The 18106-nt window shown below is 51.4% G+C and overlaps 2 protein-coding genes across 3 annotated transcripts; one reads left to right on the top strand and one right to left on the bottom strand.

The window, feature by feature from the left end:
* The first annotated feature begins 442 nt into the window (after nt 1-442).
* Nucleotides 443-16069, top strand: ARMC7 (armadillo repeat containing 7). Of its 2 annotated transcripts, XR_009347878.1 has the most exons (4): nt 443-804; nt 899-1042; nt 14789-15288; nt 15605-16069. XR_009347878.1 is itself a non-coding variant. In XM_059147954.1 (3 exons), exons 1-3 carry the CDS (start codon nt 714-716, stop codon nt 15172-15174), a joined length of 621 nt encoding a protein of 206 aa, XP_059003937.1. In that variant the 5' UTR covers nt 443-713; the 3' UTR covers nt 15175-16069. The 2 variants fall into 2 exon arrangements, 1 of the variants encoding a protein (XP_059003937.1); XM_059147954.1 differs by having other exon boundaries at nt 14789-16069.
* On the bottom strand, nt 16070-17883 carry NT5C (5', 3'-nucleotidase, cytosolic). The gene is made up of 5 exons (XM_059147953.1): nt 17589-17883; nt 16995-17095; nt 16852-16912; nt 16566-16680; nt 16070-16439 (listed from the first exon to the last, which is right to left on the bottom strand). Exons 1-5 carry the CDS (start codon nt 17784-17786, stop codon nt 16279-16281), a joined length of 636 nt encoding a protein of 211 aa, XP_059003936.1. The 5' UTR covers nt 17787-17883; the 3' UTR covers nt 16070-16278.
* Between the last annotated feature and the right edge of the window lie 223 nt (nt 17884-18106).

Raw genomic sequence — 18106 nt, 5'->3', positions numbered from 1 at the left:
CCTTAGGGTATTATTACCCTGTAATTCGTAGCCAGAGGTGACCAGCTCAGGGCTGGGGAGCAGAAGGTTCCAGGCTCACCGGGCTTTTGGGGAAAAATCAGAAGATAGTGTCAAAGGACCCGGGCTGGGGTGCAGGGAACTGATGCCCGCATTTCAGATGAGGAGTCCCGGTCAAGGAGGCTGGGTTGCGCCCCCTCGTCAAGTGCAAAGGTGTCTGGAGGTTCTTCTGCCTCGACACTTCCCCACATGGGCGCCCTCCGACTCCTCTGGGTTCCCAAGCCCCCTCGTGGGACTCTCTGAAGCAACATCAACCCTATAGCACCCTTGCGACGACGGAAAACCTTCAGCCATAGTCCCACCGCACGAAGCGCGCCGCGCACGCGCGCAGAGCTCAGCGACAGCCCCGCCCCTAGCTTGCCTCGACCCGCCTCTTCCGCCCCTGGGGCGGGGCTAAGCGTGGCTTCCGCCGGAAACCTAGAATCCAGGCGGAAATCAAGCTCTGGACTTGCTGTCTGGCTGGTGCTACTGGCTCTTTCTCGTTTCCCGTTTCCAAGTTTAGGTTTTCACGCCCACGTCTAAGAAGGTCTTGAGACCCCACGCCACCCCCCACATTCCAGTTTCGGCAGCAAATTACTGCAGAACCTGAAGCCAGGGAAGGAACCTGTTTCCGTCCTCACCTCCCAGTCTCCTGCCCTCCTCCCCGCCCCCTGACCATGGCCCAGAAGCCGAAGGTAGACCCCCACGTCGGGCGCCTGGGATACCTGCAGGCTCTGGTTACGGAATTCCAGGAGACGGAGAGCCAGGGTAAGAACGGCAGGGTGGGGGGCAAGGGACGGGGCAGGGGCCCGGCCGTGACAGCCGCCCCAGACCTGGCTCCAGAGCCACTTTTCCGCCGCAGACGCCAAGGAGCAAGTACTGGCCAATCTCGCCAACTTCGCCTATGATCCCAGTAACTACCCGTATCTTCGGCAGCTGCAAGTTCTTGATTTGTTCCTCGATTCCCTGTCGGAGGAGAATGAAACCCTGGTGGAGTTTGCAATTGGTAAGTATGAGGCAGGTCTCCCAGATACGTGATTTGACTTGGTGAAGTAAGTGAGTTAAAAGCCAGTCGCTGGGGGAAGGGGTGCCTGGGTGGCTCAGTGGGTTAAGCCTCTGCCTTCGGCTCAGGTCATGATCCCAGAGTCTTAGGATCGAGCCCCACATCGGGCTCTCAGCTCTGCAGGGCGTTTGCTTCCCCCGCTCTCTCTGCCTGCCTCTCTGCCTCCTTGTGATTTCTGTCAAATAAATTTTTTAAATCTTAAAAAAAAAAAAAAAGGCCAGTCACCGGGAAAGGAATATTTTAGGGAGTTTCTCTTTTGAGAAGGTGAATCTTCTCGATGTCTGCGCCAGCGATGCCTTTGCCACCTCCTGGTTTACACATTGTTCCAGGTGACAGCTAGCTTGAATTGGATCTGGAACCAATGCCCAGGAGTTCCTCTGCATGTCTGCCTTTCCTCCTAGTTAGAGAGGAGTTCATAAACGAGGGAATGGATTGAAGCCACTTGAAGGGAAAAAAAGTTTATAGAATCCTATTTTTAGTTTTTAAATTTTTTTTAAAGATTTTTATTAGAGAGAGAGCACCAGCAGGGGGAGGGGTGCTGAGTGCAGATCCCATCTCAGAGCTGGATGGCAGGACCCTGAGATTATGACCTGAGCCGAAGTCAGACCCTTAACCAACTGAGCCATTCAGGCACCCCTAGCAACATGTTTTTTAAACATCTTTATTTTAATGTCGTAGTATCAAGAAAAGGAGAGGTGACTTGGAATGGCTTATAGCTCCTGTAGTTGTTATGGTCTAAGACCTGTTGAATTACTCAGTGGACAGATACTTATTTGGCATGTACTGTAAGGCACTGTTCTAAATGCTGGAGAGATGATGAACAAGTGGAGGGAAGGTCTTTGCCCTCAAGGAACTTACATTCTAGTGAAGGGAGACACATGGTGAGCAAACCAGCAAAAAAGCTGAGGCTCTGAAGAAGGAAACAGGGTGATGAGATAGAGCAGAGAGCTGAGGTGGGGGCTGCTTCAATTCTGCTGTCATGCGAAGGCATTCTAGGAAGAGGCACAGCATGGGCAGAGACCCTAAAGCGGGAGGAGCCAGAAAGAAAGCTGATGTGGTACAAAAGCAGAGTGGAACAAAATGAGGTTGGAGAGGTGGGCAGTACTAGAGTTTACTTGACTTAGCTCTAGGCCATGGGCAAAAGCAGTTTATTCTGAGAACAAACAAAAATTCTTTTTTTCAGCATGCGTCTTAAAAAAAATAAGATTTTTCTGGGGTGCGTGGGTAGCTCAACGGGTTAAGCATCTGATTCTTGATTTTGGCTCAGGTTATGATCTTGGGATTGTGGGATCGCCCTGTGTCAGGCTCCAGAGTTCAATGTGGAGTCTGCTTGAGATGTTCTCTCTCCCTCTACCTTTCCCTCTGCTCTTCCCCCTACTTGCACACATGCTGTCTCTCTCTCTAAATATTTTTTTAAATTAAAAAAAAAAATAGGGGTGCCTGGGTGGCTCAGTCGTTGGGCGTCTGTCGTCAGCTCAGGTCATGATTCTCTACTGACTGAGCCAGCCAGGCACCCCCATGAATTTTCTATTTTAGAACAGTTTCAGAAAAATTGCAAGGGTAATACAGAGAGTCCCCATATATGCCATCCCCAGTTTCTGTATTATTAACCACTTACATTAGTATGGTACATTTGTTAGAATTAGTAAGCCCGTTTTTTAAAAGATTTTATTTATTTATTTGACAGAGAGCACAAGCAGGGGGAGATCACAAGCCTCAGGCAGCCCCGCCTGCTCTGAGGGCAGAGGGAGAGGGAGAAGCAGGCTCCTCAATGAGCAGGGAGCCCAGTATGAGGCCCAATTCCAGGACCCTGGAATCGCGACTTGAGCCTGAGGCAGACACTTAACTGCCTGAGCCACCCAGGCAGCCTTTGATATATTGTTATTAACTAAAATCCATGCTTGATTCATTTCCTTACTTTTTCCCTAACACCCTTTTACCATTCTAGGATCCCATCCAGGATACCATATTACTTTTAGTTGTCACATCTTGGGCTCCTCTGGACTTGTGCCAGTTTCTTAGACTTACCCTTTTTTGGGTGACATTGATGGTTTCCAGGAGTGCTGGTCAGGAATTTTGTACACTGTCCCTTAAGTGGGATTTGTTTGATGCTTTTCTCTTGATTAGACTGGGTTGTGGGTTTTAGGGGAGGACAGCCACAGAAGTAAGTGCCATTTTCCCCACATCGTGTCACAGAGCTGTGCTGTCAGCGTGACTTCTCACGGTTGATCGTGGCCTTGATCAGTGGGCTGAGGTGATCAGCTGGTACTAGTACTGGTCAGGTTCCTCCTCTTCGCATATTGTAGTCTTTGGAAGGAAGGCGCTACACAAATTATCTCTTTTAATCACTAGTAGACTGTTTTCATGACACTAATTATTGAAGGATCCAGACCAGTTCTGCAGAATTTCCCGCCTTCTTCCTGGTTTCCTAATTGTCTGGTTGCCTCTTTATGGTGTCGTTTAGCTTGTTCCTCTTTCCTCTTTGTTCCTGGAACCTAGAAGTTACATTGAAGGCCTTGATAGAGCAGGTCCCATTGTGTAATGGTTAGCACTCTGGAGCTTGAAGGCCTCGATAGATTCAACTAACACTTTTTTTTCTTTGCACTGAATACATCAGGTAGGTGTGTTGTAAAATTTTGAAAGACTACCCAGGCTGGCCCCTACTGTTCGGGGTGCGTGGGGCTACGGTACAAATGGGGGCCATCCCTCCTCACCACAGTAGGTCTCACCCAGGTGTGTGGACATCTCGGCTGTATTCATACCTGCCCTGTGGCCATTCCTTGGTCTTAGAGTCCACCCATGGGAGTCAGGATCCAAGAAAGAGGCCTGTACAGCTGGGGGAGCAGGTTCAGGGCCTGGAGCCCCAGGTATGGGGGAAAGGAGGATGGGTGGGCTCCCTGCACCCTTCAACCTGTGGAGAGGGCCAGACGGACGCCCCCGGAGGTCATTATGCTAAATAAATTTCTAAACATCGGTCACTTTAAGATTTTCTTCTGTAGAAGTCGTCCATCCCCTCCCTCTGCTCCATAGCTTCTGCCCTATGAATGGTGACAGTGGTCCCTGCGATGCACAGCCTCCACCGAGGAGTGATGGAGCTCCTCCAGCTCAAGCTTTGGACGGGTGCAAACTTGGATAAAAGGAGCAGTCCCCCACAAGAAGTTTTTGCAGGATCAGGAACTTGCCCAGGGCAAGAGTACTCTTAAGACCCTGGGCTCCTGAGTGGGAGACTTGGGCCTGGCCTGGGTTCTTGCTCTCCTGGGCAGTCTCCCAGAGTGGGTGATGCATCTGTCCCTTCTCTGAGATCCGTCTCCTCACCTTGCTTGCTCTGCGGGACGGTCGTGGGGAGCAGAATGGGCGTGTGCGAGTCTCTCCGTGAAGGTACTGGCTGGTTACTTTCTTAGTATCTTCTTGCCCAGTTTTCCTTTTCCCTGCCACTTTCCCTCATTTTCTCTTCCTCTCCTTCAGCCGGCACAAGGTTCCTAATCCCCAGAGGACTCGCTTTCTCAGCGTTGAACCCCTCCATGGGATTGTCTGCAGAGTAAACTCTTCTTGTATTTTCTGTGCATGACTTACGAGGAGAGGCCCAGTCGTACTTAGATGCATATTTTGTTACTGCTGTCATTTCCTTTTCTCTTCATGTCGCCGGCCCTGAATGGGAAACATTCTCAGGTGCCTTTTTGGCTAATAGGCTCTGTGCTGTGCTTTGTAGCTTTGACTCTTTTATCTCTGGTGGCAGGGATGACTTTATCTCCACGAGGGCAGAGCTCAGCTTTGCTTATCTCTGCGGTAGAGGAGAGAAGAGCCTAGAAGGTGTGGAGTATGGGCCCAAACTCAGTGCTGTAGCCCTGAGCAGGACTGATTCTGGAGTGACTGCAGAGAGGAGGGCTGGTTTCGATCACCTCGGCCTCGCAGAACAAAGCACAGGGAGTTTGATAAGAATGGGCTTTAGGGTCAGGCAGGTCTGGGTCCAAGTCCTAGCTCTCCCACTTAACTCTGGGCATGTGATTTCCTTTCTCTGGTCATCTCTTAGGTGGGGCATCTGCCTTGCAGAATTGTTGAGAGAATTAAATGAGACAAAGTGTCTGCAGCTTCAGGATCCTCTAGGCCTCCACCCAAGGGCCTGGTGTCCAGGATCTTTTGAGGATAAACAGTTTTCTCATGTCTCAAAGAGGTGAAGTGGGATGGCTTACTGTAGCCAGACCCCTGGTTACAGAGACGGTGCCCTGGGACTTAGAAGGACTTATAGTACTAGCTAGCACTTACAGAGCACCCTCTGTGTGCCCAGTTCTGGCTCCTGTGCTTTGTCACCTTTGACCCTGAGACCCACTAAAAGTAGGTGTGCTCAGAACCTCCATTTCCGGGGTGTCTGGGTGGCTCAGTGGGTCGTGATCTCACGGTCCTGGGATCGAGCCCTGCATCGGGCTCTCTGCTTGGTGGGGAGCCTGCTTCCCCCCCCCCCCCCGCCTGTCTGTCTGCCTACTTGTGATCGATCTCTCTCTCTCTCTCTCTGTGTGTGTGTGTGTGTGTGTGTGTGTGAAATAAATAAATAAAATCTTTACCAAAAAAAAAAAGAACCTCCATTTTCCATGTGGCGTCTGAGGCTCAGGAAGGATCAGTGGGTTGGCCAAAGGTTTAAAGATGGCCAGCCTGGAACGGAAACCCAAGGCTGTCAGATTCTAGAAGAGAACACAAGAGTTCCCCCATTTCTAGGATTGTGGATTGTGAAAGCTTGAAAGGCACTGCAGATCCTCCATTTCACTGATGAGGAAACTGAGGCATGGACCACCCAGCCTCAGCGGATTAGTGGCAGGTCAGGGTCAGAACGCGGGCTTCCATCCGTCCTCACAGCCCAGCACGATCGCAGGCATCTTTCCAGGTGGTACTGATGCATTCAGCTCTGCGGTAAGACCTCTCCTGTCAGGCAGCCCTGCCGGCTCTCAGGGCTGAAAGCGGCCACAGTCACTCACCGGTGGCAAGCTGGTGTGCCTTACTGCTGACTTTCTGTGGAGAACATTTCCCGTGACCCCTCAGACACCCTGGGCAGGATAACTGTAGCCTTCAAGATGAATCTGGTTACCAGGATTGCCGGTAACACGCAGGGCTTTGTGAGTCTCTGTACCTTCCCCTTTCTTGACCTTTTGTGGATTTGCCCATTTAGAACAATTGTAGAGCTGTTTTACCCTTTTGTTGTCGTCCTGCTAGGGCTCTGGATGTGTCACCAACCACAAGGTCCATAGTACTAAGTCCTCTTCACGTGTGAGGAAACAACTCCTCAGTGAGGTTAGGTCTGTTGTCTGAGGCTCCCACTGTTCGTGATGGCTGGAGCCAGGAATTTACCCATTCTGCCTGGATCCAAATTCTGTCCCCAGGGGCCCCGGCTGACGGAGCCAAGACTCAAACTCCAGAGTGTCCTCTTTCCTTGTTCTTTCTTTCCACCAGACCTTGCCCTTTCACACTGTCCTCCAGGTGTTTCTGGTGGGAAGTCATCCCTGCTCCTACTGGCGGTGCTCACAGTTCAGGCCACGTTTGATTGGCAACTAAGGGAAACTGCCACTGGGAGGCCATACTGGTTGGCCCCTGCTTGGGGTCGGGGGGATGGGAGTGGGAGAATTATGAAGGACCAGCTATAAAGCCAGGATCTCAGTAAATACCCAAGTGGGTGAAAGAATTTGGGGCTCTTGCTCCAAATAAAAACTCAGACAGCCTTTGGCATTTATTTGGGAATGTTTGCCCAAAGCACTGTTGGTTGATTCTCAGGTGTTCTGTACGCAGCCTATGCGTCTCTCCTAGATGCTGTATGGAGATAGAATGGAACCAGGAGAGAACTCTCTGCCTCCATGAAAACTGGTTTAATCCTAGGATATCACAGAATACTTGGCAGTTTTGTTACTCAAACAGGGTTCAAGTAGGTGGCCTCCCAGAATTCATGTTAGATTGTTTTCCTGTGTTCTATTTCCTGCAATACATGTAGTTGCCACCAGATGGTGGTGGTGCTCAAAAAAAGACTGGTCAGGGCACCTGGGTGGCTCAGTCCTTAAGCCACTGCCTTCTGCTCAGGTCAGGATCCCAGGGTCTTGGGATGGAGCAACACATCAGGCTCCCTGCTCAGCGGGAAGCCTTCTTCTCCCTCTCCCACTCCCCCTGCTTGTGTTCCCTCTCTCACTGTCTCTGTCAAATAAATAAAATCTTTTTTTAAAAAACCTCTGTATGTCCCTTCCTGATCCAGTTCTTTACTCTCAGAGGTGAACACCTTCCTGACTCATAATAATTTAAAAATCTCTGGGGTGCCTGCGTGACTCAGTCATTAGAGCTTGCAACTCTTGATCTAGGGGTCATGAGTTCAAGCCCCACGTTGGGCATGGAGTTTACCTTAAAAAAAGAAGAAAAAAGAAAAAATTCCTCAGCTACCCATCTGTGGCAGGATTCCCCTTATAGAAAGGAGGTGATGTCTGTGTTCTCACCCCACTGCTCCCTTCCACGCTTAGCTGGAGCAGGGCAGCCAGCCTCTGCCATTTCCCAGACTTGCAGAGACCAGCTCCCCTTCCTCTGAGTTCTGTGCATGAACACACCGTGTGTGTCTGTGTGTGTGTGTTAATTTATGTGACTACATGATTGAGTCACATGGTACAGAATTCAGAAAGGTATATAGTGAACCGTATCTCTCTCTGTAGCTTTTTCTGGAAGTAACCATTGTTACTAGTTTCTTTTTTTATCCTCCCAGAGATATTTTCAGGATTTACAGACAAATCTGTATGTATTTGCACGTATACCTTTTTGCAGGTTCTACATGTGTGGTAGTATATGTATATTCTGCTTTTTATTTTTTTAATTTAGCATCATGTCTTAGTGCACCTGCAGTATCAGCCCCCAAAGTTGCCTCATTCTTTGCAAATGTTGCATGCCATTCCCTGGCACCCAGCGACTGGGTTTAGCTCCCTCTTAGGGGTGGACATTCAGGTGGTTTCCATTTGCTCTCCCAAGCCGTGCTGCCGTGGATAACCTTACTTGTATGCCACTTCTCCCCTGTAAAGGTATACTGGTGGCATGAAGTCCCAGAAGTGAAATATAGGCCAGAAGTATGAAAAGCCATGTTTTCTCTGCTTTTGATTTAATTTGATGTTTGTTATGATGGGAAGCATTCATGAGTTTAAGTCAAAACTAGACAAGGTATTTTGAGAGAAGTGTCCCTTCTATCCCTATCACTTTCACCCTGTTCCCCTCCTTTTTATACATAGGGGTAACTTTATACACTGTTCTATCCCTCAACATTTAAGTTCCAGAAAGAACTGTTTTCAAAATGCTAAAATAAGGGGTGCCTGGGTGGCTCAATGGTTAAGTATCTGCCTTGGGCTCAGGGCATGATCCTAGGGTCCTGAGATCGTGTCCCACATCGGGCTCCCTGCTCAGCAGGGAGCCTGCTTCTCCCTCTCCCCCTGCTTGTGTCCCTCTCTCGCTGTCTCTCTCTGTCAAATAAATAAACAAAATCTTTAAAAAAAAAAAAAAAAAAGATACTAAAGTAAAACCCAAGAACAAATAGTCTCGAATGAAGCTTTTTATTTGGGATGGGGAGCAGCCAGCCCAGCGCCCAGGGATGGCTGAGTCACGAGATGGAGTAAAGTCTTGGGTCACTCTTCTAGGGCTTGCCCGGCCCCCAGCCGCTGGCTAAGCACTTATGAGCATGAGCTCGTGTAATCCCCAGAACAATCCTTAGACCCTCCTGTCTCAGCAGCAGTGCCCTACTTGCTGTGTGACCTGAGGTCCCCTACCTGACCTCTCTGAGCCTCCAGCTTTCTCATCCTCACTTGTCCTTGGGGTTTTTTCTTTCACCTCTCCTGGGGATTTCTGTGGTTCCCTGTGCCTAGGAAGGCCCTGCTTTTGCCCCCCTGTTCTTTGTGTCTTGTGTGGTTTGTTCAAGGCATGTTCATCAGCCAGTCAGAACTTGTTCTCTTTTCTGTTTGGTAAGCATGGTTTAAAATGCTGTGCCATCCGCATACGGTGAAGCGCACATATCTTGTGTTCGTTTGACAGGTTTTTTTCTTGACCTTTTTTTTCTTTTTAAGTTTTTATTTTATTTTATTTTATTTATTTTTAAAGATTTTATTTATTTGTCAGAAAGAGGAGCGAGAGTGAGCACAGGCAGACAGAGTGGCAGGCAGAGGCAGAGGGAGAAGCAGGCTCCCTGCCAAGCAAGGAGCCCGATGTGGGACTGGATCCCAGGACGCTGGGATCATGACCTGAGCCGAAGGCAGCTGCTTAACCAACTGAGACACCCAGGCGTCCCTAAGTTTTTATTTTAATTGCAGTTAGTTCACAGACAGTGTAATATTAGTTTAAGGTGATACAGTGATTCAGCACTTCTGTACAACACCCAGTGAAGTTTGATGGATTTTTAAATTCATTAAGGTATATGTGCATCTGTGTAACCAACACTAAAATCAAGATACAGAATGTTTCCATCTCCCTCAGAAAGGTCCCTCACACCCTCTCCCAGGTAGTGTCTTCTACGCCCAGGTAACCATTGTTCTAATCCATGGGTTTTGCCTAGTTTGTTGTTGTTTTAAGACTTTATTTTGGTGAGTGATGGAGCGTGGAGTCTGCTTACGATTCTCTCTCCCTCTGTGCCCTTCCTCATGCTCTTGCACATGCAAGTGCACGCCTCTCTCTAAAAAAAAAAAAAAAAAAAAAAAAAAATTATCTTTTTTAAGATTTTAGTTTACAGAAAGAGAGAGCATAAGGAGGCAGAGCAGCAGGCAAAGGGAGAGAGAGAAACAGGCTCCCCGCCAAGTGGGACTCAGTCCTCGGACCCTGGGATCATGACCTGAGCCGAAGGCAGCCGCTTAACCGACTGAGCCACCCAGGCGTCCCAAAAAACGATTTTAGTTTTAAGCAATCTCCACACCCAATGTGGGGCTTGAACTTGCAACCCCGGGATCAGGATTTGCTTGCTCCACCAGCTGAGCCAGCCGGGCACCCCTGTTTTGCCTGTTCTTGAGCTTCATCTTAGTGGAATCACACAGGATGTACTCCTGGGTCTGGTTTCTGTCACTCAGCGTTTCTGACATTCGTCCAGATTGTCACCGTGTCATTCGCTCACGTCTTGGTATGCATACGCCACAGTCTGTTCACCCAGTTTACCTGCTGACGGAGGCTTGTTTCTGGTGTGGAGCCTTTGTGCATAAAACTCTCGTCAACGTTTGTACGCGAGTGTTCTCGCATCCATAGGTACTCCTTTCTCTCAGGTTCAAGTACAGGTGAGTTGCTGAGTCACAGGGGAGGTATACGCTTAACTTCAGTGGAAGCTGCCACGTATTTTTCAACCCCGTGATGGCATGTGAGGCTCCCAGCCACCAGCCTGTGAGTCCCCAGCCCCACCTCCCACCAACCCTTAGTCTTGTCGGTCTGTTCTGGTTTAGCCATGACAGTAGGCGGGGGGAGGCACCTTTCATTTCTCCGAGAGGTAGTGACGAATACACTGTCACACGTCACTGTCCTTACTCAGGTCTCTTCTCGTCTCTACAACATGTTTATCTTTTCTTGATAGGCAGTAATACAGACTCTGTGTATCCGGGAAGAAGTCTTCTTTCATATACATAGTTTATTAATATTTTCTCCTTTTGTCTTTTCACTTTTTTTTAGTGATGTCATTTGGTGAGTTTTACTTTCTTTTTTTTTTTTTTTTTTTTAAAGATTTTATTTATTTATTTGACAGAGAGAAATCACAAGTAGATGGAGAGGCAGGCAGAGAGAGAGAGAGGGAAGCAGGCTCCCTGCTGAGCAGAGAGCCCGATGCGGGACTCGATCCCAGGACCCTGAGATCATGACCTGAGCCGAAGGCAGCGGCTTAACCCACTGAGCCACCCAGGCGCCCCGAGTTTTACTTTCTAAATGAAATTTACCTTTAGGGGCGCCTGGGTGGCTCGGTCGGTTAAGCGTCTGCCTTTGGCTCTGGTCATGATCTCAACGTCTTGGGCTCCCCAGCTGGGAAGCCTGCTTCTCCCTCTGCTGCTCCGCCGTGTGTACACATACACACACACACACACACACTCTCACTCTCTCTCTCTCTCTCTCTCTCTGCCAAATAAATAAGTAATAAATAATCTTAAACGTAGCTTTAAAAAAAAATCCTTTTCCGGGGCACTGAGGTGGCTCAGTTAAGCGGCGGCTCTTGGTTTTAGCTCAGGTCATGATCTCAGGGTCCTGGGATCGAGCCCTGGGTCTGGCTCTGTGCTCACAGGGTCCGCTCCATGTGGTTTCTCTTCCTCTTCTGCCCCTTTTTCTGCTCGTGCGCGTGCGCTCTCTCTTGCTCTTTCTAAAATAAGTGAGTCTTTTAAAAACTCCTTTTCCTGCGTATAAAAATAACATTTTCTACCTTGTTTCCTCTGCACAGAAAACAAACAAAAAAAAAAACAGGAAACAAAGTATTTTTGTGGAAGTAAACTTAGAAAATAAAGGTGAAATGACTCCTGATCCGTTGCAGAGATAAGCCTTGTTATAAGCTGTGTTTCCAGCTTGTCTTTAGTTAACGCGTCTGTCCGTTTATTGAGCATCTGCTATATGCCAGGCCGAGGTGACCGTTTGAGACAAGATAAATTCCCCTTCTGGTGGAAGTTGGGATTTAGTGGGGACCGTCAGTAAACCTGACAGATAACTTGGGCATGAAGAGGAGACACAAAGGAGTTGGGGGGAGGGTGCTGGGGAGACGGGCCGTGAGGGCGGTCGTGGAAGGCTCTCAGAAGAGGTGACGCCTTGCTGGACTTAAGTGGTTCCATTGCAGTTTCATTGTATATACAATTTGATGACTTTTTCCCTCCTTAACCTTCAAGCATTTTCCCTTAGTACTCTTTGAAAACATGATTTTTAAGACTTACAGAATTTCCCATCATACGGACAGACGGAACTGGATCCAGCCAGCTTACTCTTGCTGGCACTATTTAGGAAGTTAACAGTTTTGTGTTCTTCTTTTCCTATAGCCCTCCTTTGTGCTTCAGGGCAGGCTCACAGAGGTAGACTCGAGAGGGTGAGCTCACTTCGCTGTGGCCTTGGCTTCTCCTGGGTCCCCTGGCTCCATTTTTGGTGCTTCCGTTCAGACTCCTTGCCCCCTGAAGCCCTTCTCTTTCCAAGCATTCACTCTTGTTTTCTACTCTGAGGATCGCTGCCCGCAAAGTGGAGGGGCTTCAGGACTGCCCTGGGTTTGGGTCCCAGGCAGCTGCAAGCTCTGGCAGGCACAAGATCCATCCTTGAAGACTTCCTCGGTCTACAGACGGGGAGCAGATGGGGCCAGCTGTCCAGAGGCTGCCTGCCTTCGCCCTCCAGCAGATGCCATCTGATTATCCCCCAGCCTGGGTGGCAGTGTCCTGCCCAGGCACATCTCTCTGTGATGATGACTCAGTGGCCAAGGGTGACTCAAACTTCATCTTATCATACTTTATAGCAGAGATAAATCCCATCGCCTGCCCCCAGTCAGTTCATCGACAGTGTGGGTAGGAGGCTGGTTCACCGCTGGCAGTTCAGAAGAGATGGTGTAGCTGTGTCCAGGAAGCCAGAAGCCCGCCAGACCGTGGCATAGCGCTTCCCATCTTCTGGGACTTCGGGCAACTTACTCAACAGCCTCAGCTTCCACTAAAATCAGGGTTGTGGTACCACTTCCTGGGGTTCAGTCATGTTCTCAGCACGTGTCCAGTGAGCGTCCACAGTCGCAGGTGCCTGGGATAGGCAGTAAACCAGAGAGCGGGGCCTTGCCTTATGGTGTCGTGACGGGGACAGCACAAGTACGGAAGGCAGTCCGCGGGACGCCCCAGGATGTGCTGAGGTAGTATCAGCAGGCCAGGTCTCTGCGTGTCCCATAGGGAGGCACCTCCCTGTCAGAGTGCCTTGTCTCCCCTGCCTCGTGATTGCGGGAGTGACTCTCAGCTGCTTCCTTCCCTCAGAGGTGCTCTGAGCCACAGTTGGGTCCCTGAACTGTGGAAGTCCATGGTAGGCGACATCTCAGGGAGCCAACTGCCCAGCCCTCTGCAGTACAGCCCCTCTCCCCAGCTCAGTGCTCTAAGCTCTTCCAGCAGTACTCGTGGAGCGCTTCTTGACCAGGCACCAAGGACCTGGGGGAATAAGATGGCCATGGTCTTGACCTTAAGGCACCTGCCTTCTAGTGGGGCTTGGCAGCTAGTGAGCAAGAAAACAAACTTGCCAGGGTGGTTTCTCAGGGTTCTAGGCATATGAAGAAAATGGCAGGGGTGTGGGGAGTGCCCTAGACATGGTCAGAGTAGGGTATTCTGGGGGGCCCTCACTGGTGAGGGTGCAGTGACGTGTTGGTTACCAGCCCAAGGGAGGCAGCATGTGAAAATCTGGGCCCGGAAGGTCCCAGGAAGGGCTGAGGCTGTGGGTGCCGGAGAAGGACCAGACCCGATGGCACAGGGCTGTGAGGACATCAGAGGGGAATTTGGATTTTATTCTGAAGCAGGGAGAAGTCCCTAGAGGCTGAATGGATAAAACTTCTAAAGATACTTTCCTATAGCAGGACTCAAACTGACCCAGGTACCATGAGGGAGGGCGGTGGTGCCAGACCTGGGCAGACTCCTGCCTCTGGAAGAGGCATGTCCCTGCCAGCCCCTACCTGTCCCCCCCACTTCCTGTAGTGTTTTAATAAATTACACTGCATCCGTAAGGTAATGCGCTGCACAGCCATGAAATGACACAATGGTTATAGATCTGTTGGAATAGAAAGATGTTCCGAGTCCATTGCTGAATGAAAAAAGTTGCCTTACAAAAGAGGAAACCATCACATTTTTATTAAATGTTTGTGTATTCACATTTTTTTAAAGATTTTTTTTTTTTTTACTCATTTGGCGGAGACACAGCGAGAGAGGGGGAACAGAAGCAAGGGGTGGGGGAGGGAGAAGCAGGCTCCCCGCCAAGCAGAGAGCCGGATGTGGGGCTCTATCCCAGGACCCTGAGATCATGACCTGAGGCGAAGGCAGAGGCTTAACCCACTGAGCCACCCAGGCGCCCTTATATTCACGTATTTTGAAGTTGAAGAAAGGAAAAGCAAATGTTGGATGGTAGGATTAAGTTGGTTTATAATTTGGCTTCTAGTACTTTTAACAGCTTTATTGAAATAATTGATATATAATAAGCTGTACATCTTTAAAGGATAGTTTGATAAGTTTGGGCATATATACATGTGTGAAATCATCACCTGACCTATGTTTTTTTAATTTTTTTTTTTTTTTAAAGATTTTACTTACTCATTTGATAGAGAAAGGCAGGAGAGCGGGAATACAAGCAGGGGGAACGGGAGAGGGAGAATCAGGCTTCCTGCTGATCAGGGAGCCTGATGTGGGGCTCGATCTCAGGACCCTGGGATCATGACCTGAGCTGAAGGCAGACGCTTAACCAACTGAGCCACCCAGGCGCCCGTTTAATTCTGTAAACTGATATGGGCTTTATTTTTTGGTTGGGGTTGGTCTTTTTGGTTTTGTTTTTGCTTAAAAAAAAAAAAATACTAACCATCCAACTGGCTGAACCAAGGAGGAAAGGGATTGGTACTCACTTCCTGAAGGCTAGGCCTCGGGAGCCTTGAAGGGGTGGATACCAGAACGGACTTTGGATCCCTTGTCCCTGGGACAAAGTGGGCAGAGGCGCTGGGAGGATGCGCAGGCCTGAGGCATCACGTCTCCTCTTGTTCTTCCCCAGGAGGCCTCTGCAACCTGTGCCCAGACAGGGCGAACAAAGAGCACATCCTGCAGACAGGGGGCATCCCACTCATCATCAACTGCCTGTCCAGTCCCAACGAGGAGACCGTGCTATCTGCTGTGACCACGATCATGTACCTGAGCTCCCCGGGCTCCGGCTCCCCCCCTGAGCTGACCGCCATGCCCGTGGTCCAGTGCATGCTGCGCTTCTCTCTCTCAGCCAACACGAGGCTCCGCAACCTGGCCCAGATCTTCCTGGAAGACTTCTGTTCCCCAAGCCAGGTGGCGGAGGCCCGCACCTGGCAGGCCCACTCTGCCCTGGGGATCCCGCTGCCAAGGACTGAGGCCCCACAGCAGCCCAGACCCAGGGAGACCTCGCAGCCATGACGCCCTGAGTGCTAGAGATGAGGCCACAGTCCTGGTGGGGGCTCGGGGAGCAGGAGCAGCCTGGCTCCCGCTGTGCATTTTCTCCCCAAAGGTGCCATTTCGGCTATTTTAAAGGTGAGTTTTCTCAGCGTGACAGGTATTTACACTGTGGTGAGGGGCACTGAGAGAGGAGGCCAGGCTTTGGGACCCAAGGAGGAGAGCAAAGGCAGTGCCATTTCCATAGGTTGGCACTGTCAACCCGCTGGAGGTCAAGCTCCTGCCTCGCCGCCACCCCCCCCCGCAGTGCCTCACTGCCAGGGCATCAACATCATGTGAGAAGCAGTTGGGACCCTAGATTCAGAGGCTTTAAAGGAAGGGGCTTTTCATGAAGAACAGCTGGGCCTGGGATTAGACTTGCTGGTGCTTGAGGACAGGAATTTTCCTTTAACAGAAGTATCTGAAATAATCTTGAAGAATGGAAATGAGAAGCCAGCTTGGGGCTCCGAGAAGCTGTCATGCCTACTCCAGGGCTACAGAGGCTGGGTACCCGCACTGCTAGCTCCCCTGGCTGGATCCTGGGTATGGTTGATGCTGGCCTGGAGAATTCTGTGGCCTGGGATCAACATTTTATCCACAGCGGTCTATCTCACGGGACCCCCCCATGGAAAGTTAAGAGTTCAGGAGCAGTGGGAAGCTTCTTGGCCTCCCTTTTGCACTCCCTCAAGGTTGACCTCTAACATGGCCAAGGAAAAGCAGATGCAAGAAAGGTGGTGTCTGGTTGTGAAGGTGGAGCAGGTTCTGGAGCCACTGGACTACGGACAGGAGGAGGGAGGAGAAAGCCCATCAGCCTGTATTCCCCCCACCCCTCCCAGGGCTCCTGTTCCTTTACCTTCCCAAATAAAGGGCCTTTAAAGAATGCTGAGCCAAAGTGTTTTATTAAAAAGGTTCCTGAGTGATTTTCCCACCAAGTTTCCTTGCCAGCCATCTTGTTGGGTTCCAGGTGGCTGGCTTGCGAGAATAGCAGTTACTGTGTCTCCCTGTTCTGCAGTGCCGGGGGCCACCACCACGACACTGCCCTGTCGTTCAGCTCTGCTAGGGTTCCCTGCTGGCCTGCCTTCCCTTCCTTCAGCTACTCTCCACTGTTCTAGCCCCTCGCTTGCTTTCTATGATCTCCCTCCAGTTGTCACTCCAGGAGAGCAGCCGTCTCCTTGATGGGGGTAGGGCTAGGTGCTGGTTGTGGCAGCAGGTGAACAGGATGTGCTCCCAGCTTGGGGTCTGCTCTTGGCCTGGGACAGGACATGGGAGAAAGGCAGTGAGATGTAGTCTGTAATCGTGGTTATTTTACTCCCTCTCCCTAATCCCAGCAGGCCAGCTGCCTGGAAGGTTGCCAGAAAAACAGGTCTAAAACTAACCTTGAATGCTGTCCTTGTCATCAATGAGCAGGTCCCCCAAGACCACTGTCTTGTCCCTTGTCAGGATGATGCGCTCCACAAACTGGGGCCCCAGGTGTTTCTCTACCCAGCGGTACTGTGGTGAGGACACAGGTCTGTCAGTAGGGCCAGTGAGTAGTCTCCAGCCTTTGAGAGATGCTGCTCCCCGCCCACCACCACCGCACTTCCTGTGTTTCAGTTCTGCTGGTTTATTTTAAACATCAGAACTTAGGAAGCTGTTTGCTAGGAAGGGTTGGGGTAACCGCACCTTCTCACCCACACAGTGCTCGTACTTCAGAAGAGGGCTGGAGCAGATGAAGACCTCGGTGCTGCGCGGAAGGGGCATAGTTAGTTGGGGGTGGTGCCCGCCCTCCCTCCACCGCCCGCCGCCTCCCCTCAGCCCTTCCTCACTCCTGCATGTTGTTCATCTCCCGCATGGCTTCCACGGCTCCAGGGATAGGCTCCAAGTCTAGGAAAAAGCCTGGGGCTTCATACACACTGGCCACTTTGTCCTGAAAGATACCGTGTTCTTGTCCCAGCTTCTACCTCCAGCAGATCTAGCCCCAGGGATGACTCTCACAGTAAGACTCCTGGGGGACCCGTCGGCAAATCAGAGCCACAGGGGCAGGATTTTGCATCCATTCTTTCAGATTTTCTTGTCCAGGGCGAACAATGGATTCTGAAACGAGGGTTTTGCTAAACAAAAAGGAGGTGACTCTGGAAATGGAGCAGAGGCAGTCTTGCCCAAGGGGAGGGCTCCCATTCCTAGGTGCCCTGTGGGCTCGGGCTCCCCGCTTTCGGGGACACTGGGGGGTCGGGGCTCTTGCTCCTGCTGACAATGTGGGGTCGGGGTTCCCGCTCCCGGGGACATTGTGTGGTCGGGGTACCTGGTTCCCCGGCTCTCTGGGGGTGGGGAGGCCTGGCTCCTGGGCGCCCTGTGGGGTCGAGGCTCCCCTCCCGCCCACGACCCCTCCCCCGCTGCGTTCCCGCCCTTTCCCTACCTACCCCCAGGTCCGGCCGCAGGGCTCGGTACTGTTCGCGGGCGAGGAAGCCTCGGCGCTCTTCCAGCGCCACGTGCGGTTCCCCGGGAAAGCGGCGGCGGAAGCCCCGCAGGAGGCCCCCCTCGAAGTCGGCCAGCACGCCGTCCATGTCCACCAGCACCCGCACGGGCCGCGCGCGCCGCGCCGCCATCGCCGCCGCCATCACTGCGGGCGCCCGGCCGGGGAAGGACGGGGTGGGGGGGCGGAGGGGGAGCGGGCGCTGCGCCCGCAACTTCCGGAGGCGCGGGGTGGGCGGGCGCACCGGGGCTCATTTGCATGCGGCGCCCCGGGGACCGTCCCCGAGGGAGCGCGCGCGGCCTTCCCCGGGCGGCGGCGGCGCGGGGCGGCCTGAGCGCGCGCGCGCATGCACGTCCGCCGTCCCCGACTCCGCAGTGGAAGACCCCAGATCCTGCGAAGACCTCAGGGCTTCTTAAACCCGTGGGGCTGGCGCGAGCCCCAGAATCCCGACTTCGAGTCTCCGGG

This window comes from Mustela lutreola, chromosome 15 (assembly GCF_030435805.1).
Source record: "Mustela lutreola isolate mMusLut2 chromosome 15, mMusLut2.pri, whole genome shotgun sequence".
Taxonomy (NCBI): domain Eukaryota; kingdom Metazoa; phylum Chordata; class Mammalia; order Carnivora; family Mustelidae; genus Mustela; species Mustela lutreola.
The sequence above is the reverse complement of the archived record's forward strand: the minus strand, read 5'-3'. Positions and strand labels throughout refer to the sequence as shown.

Coding starts and splice junctions, on each gene's coding strand:
- ARMC7 (XM_059147954.1), top strand. CDS start 714: ATGGCCCAGAAGCCGAAGGTAGACCCCCACGTCGGGCGCCTGGGATAC. Junction 805..898: donor CCAGGAGACGGAGAGCCAGG/GTAAGAACGGCA, acceptor TTTCCGCCGCAG/ACGCCAAGGAGCAAGTACTG. Junction 1,043..14,788: donor CCTGGTGGAGTTTGCAATTG/GTAAGTATGAGG, acceptor GTTCTTCCCCAG/GAGGCCTCTGCAACCTGTGC.
- NT5C (XM_059147953.1), bottom strand. CDS start 17,786: ATGGCGGCGGCGATGGCGGCGCGGCGCGCGCGGCCCGTGCGGGTGCTG. Junction 16,913..16,994: donor GAGATGAACAACATGCAGGA/GTGAGGAAGGGC, acceptor CCTTCCGCGCAG/CACCGAGGTCTTCATCTGCT. Junction 16,681..16,851: donor AGCACTGTGTGGGTGAGAAG/GTGCGGTTACCC, acceptor TCCTCACCACAG/TACCGCTGGGTAGAGAAACA.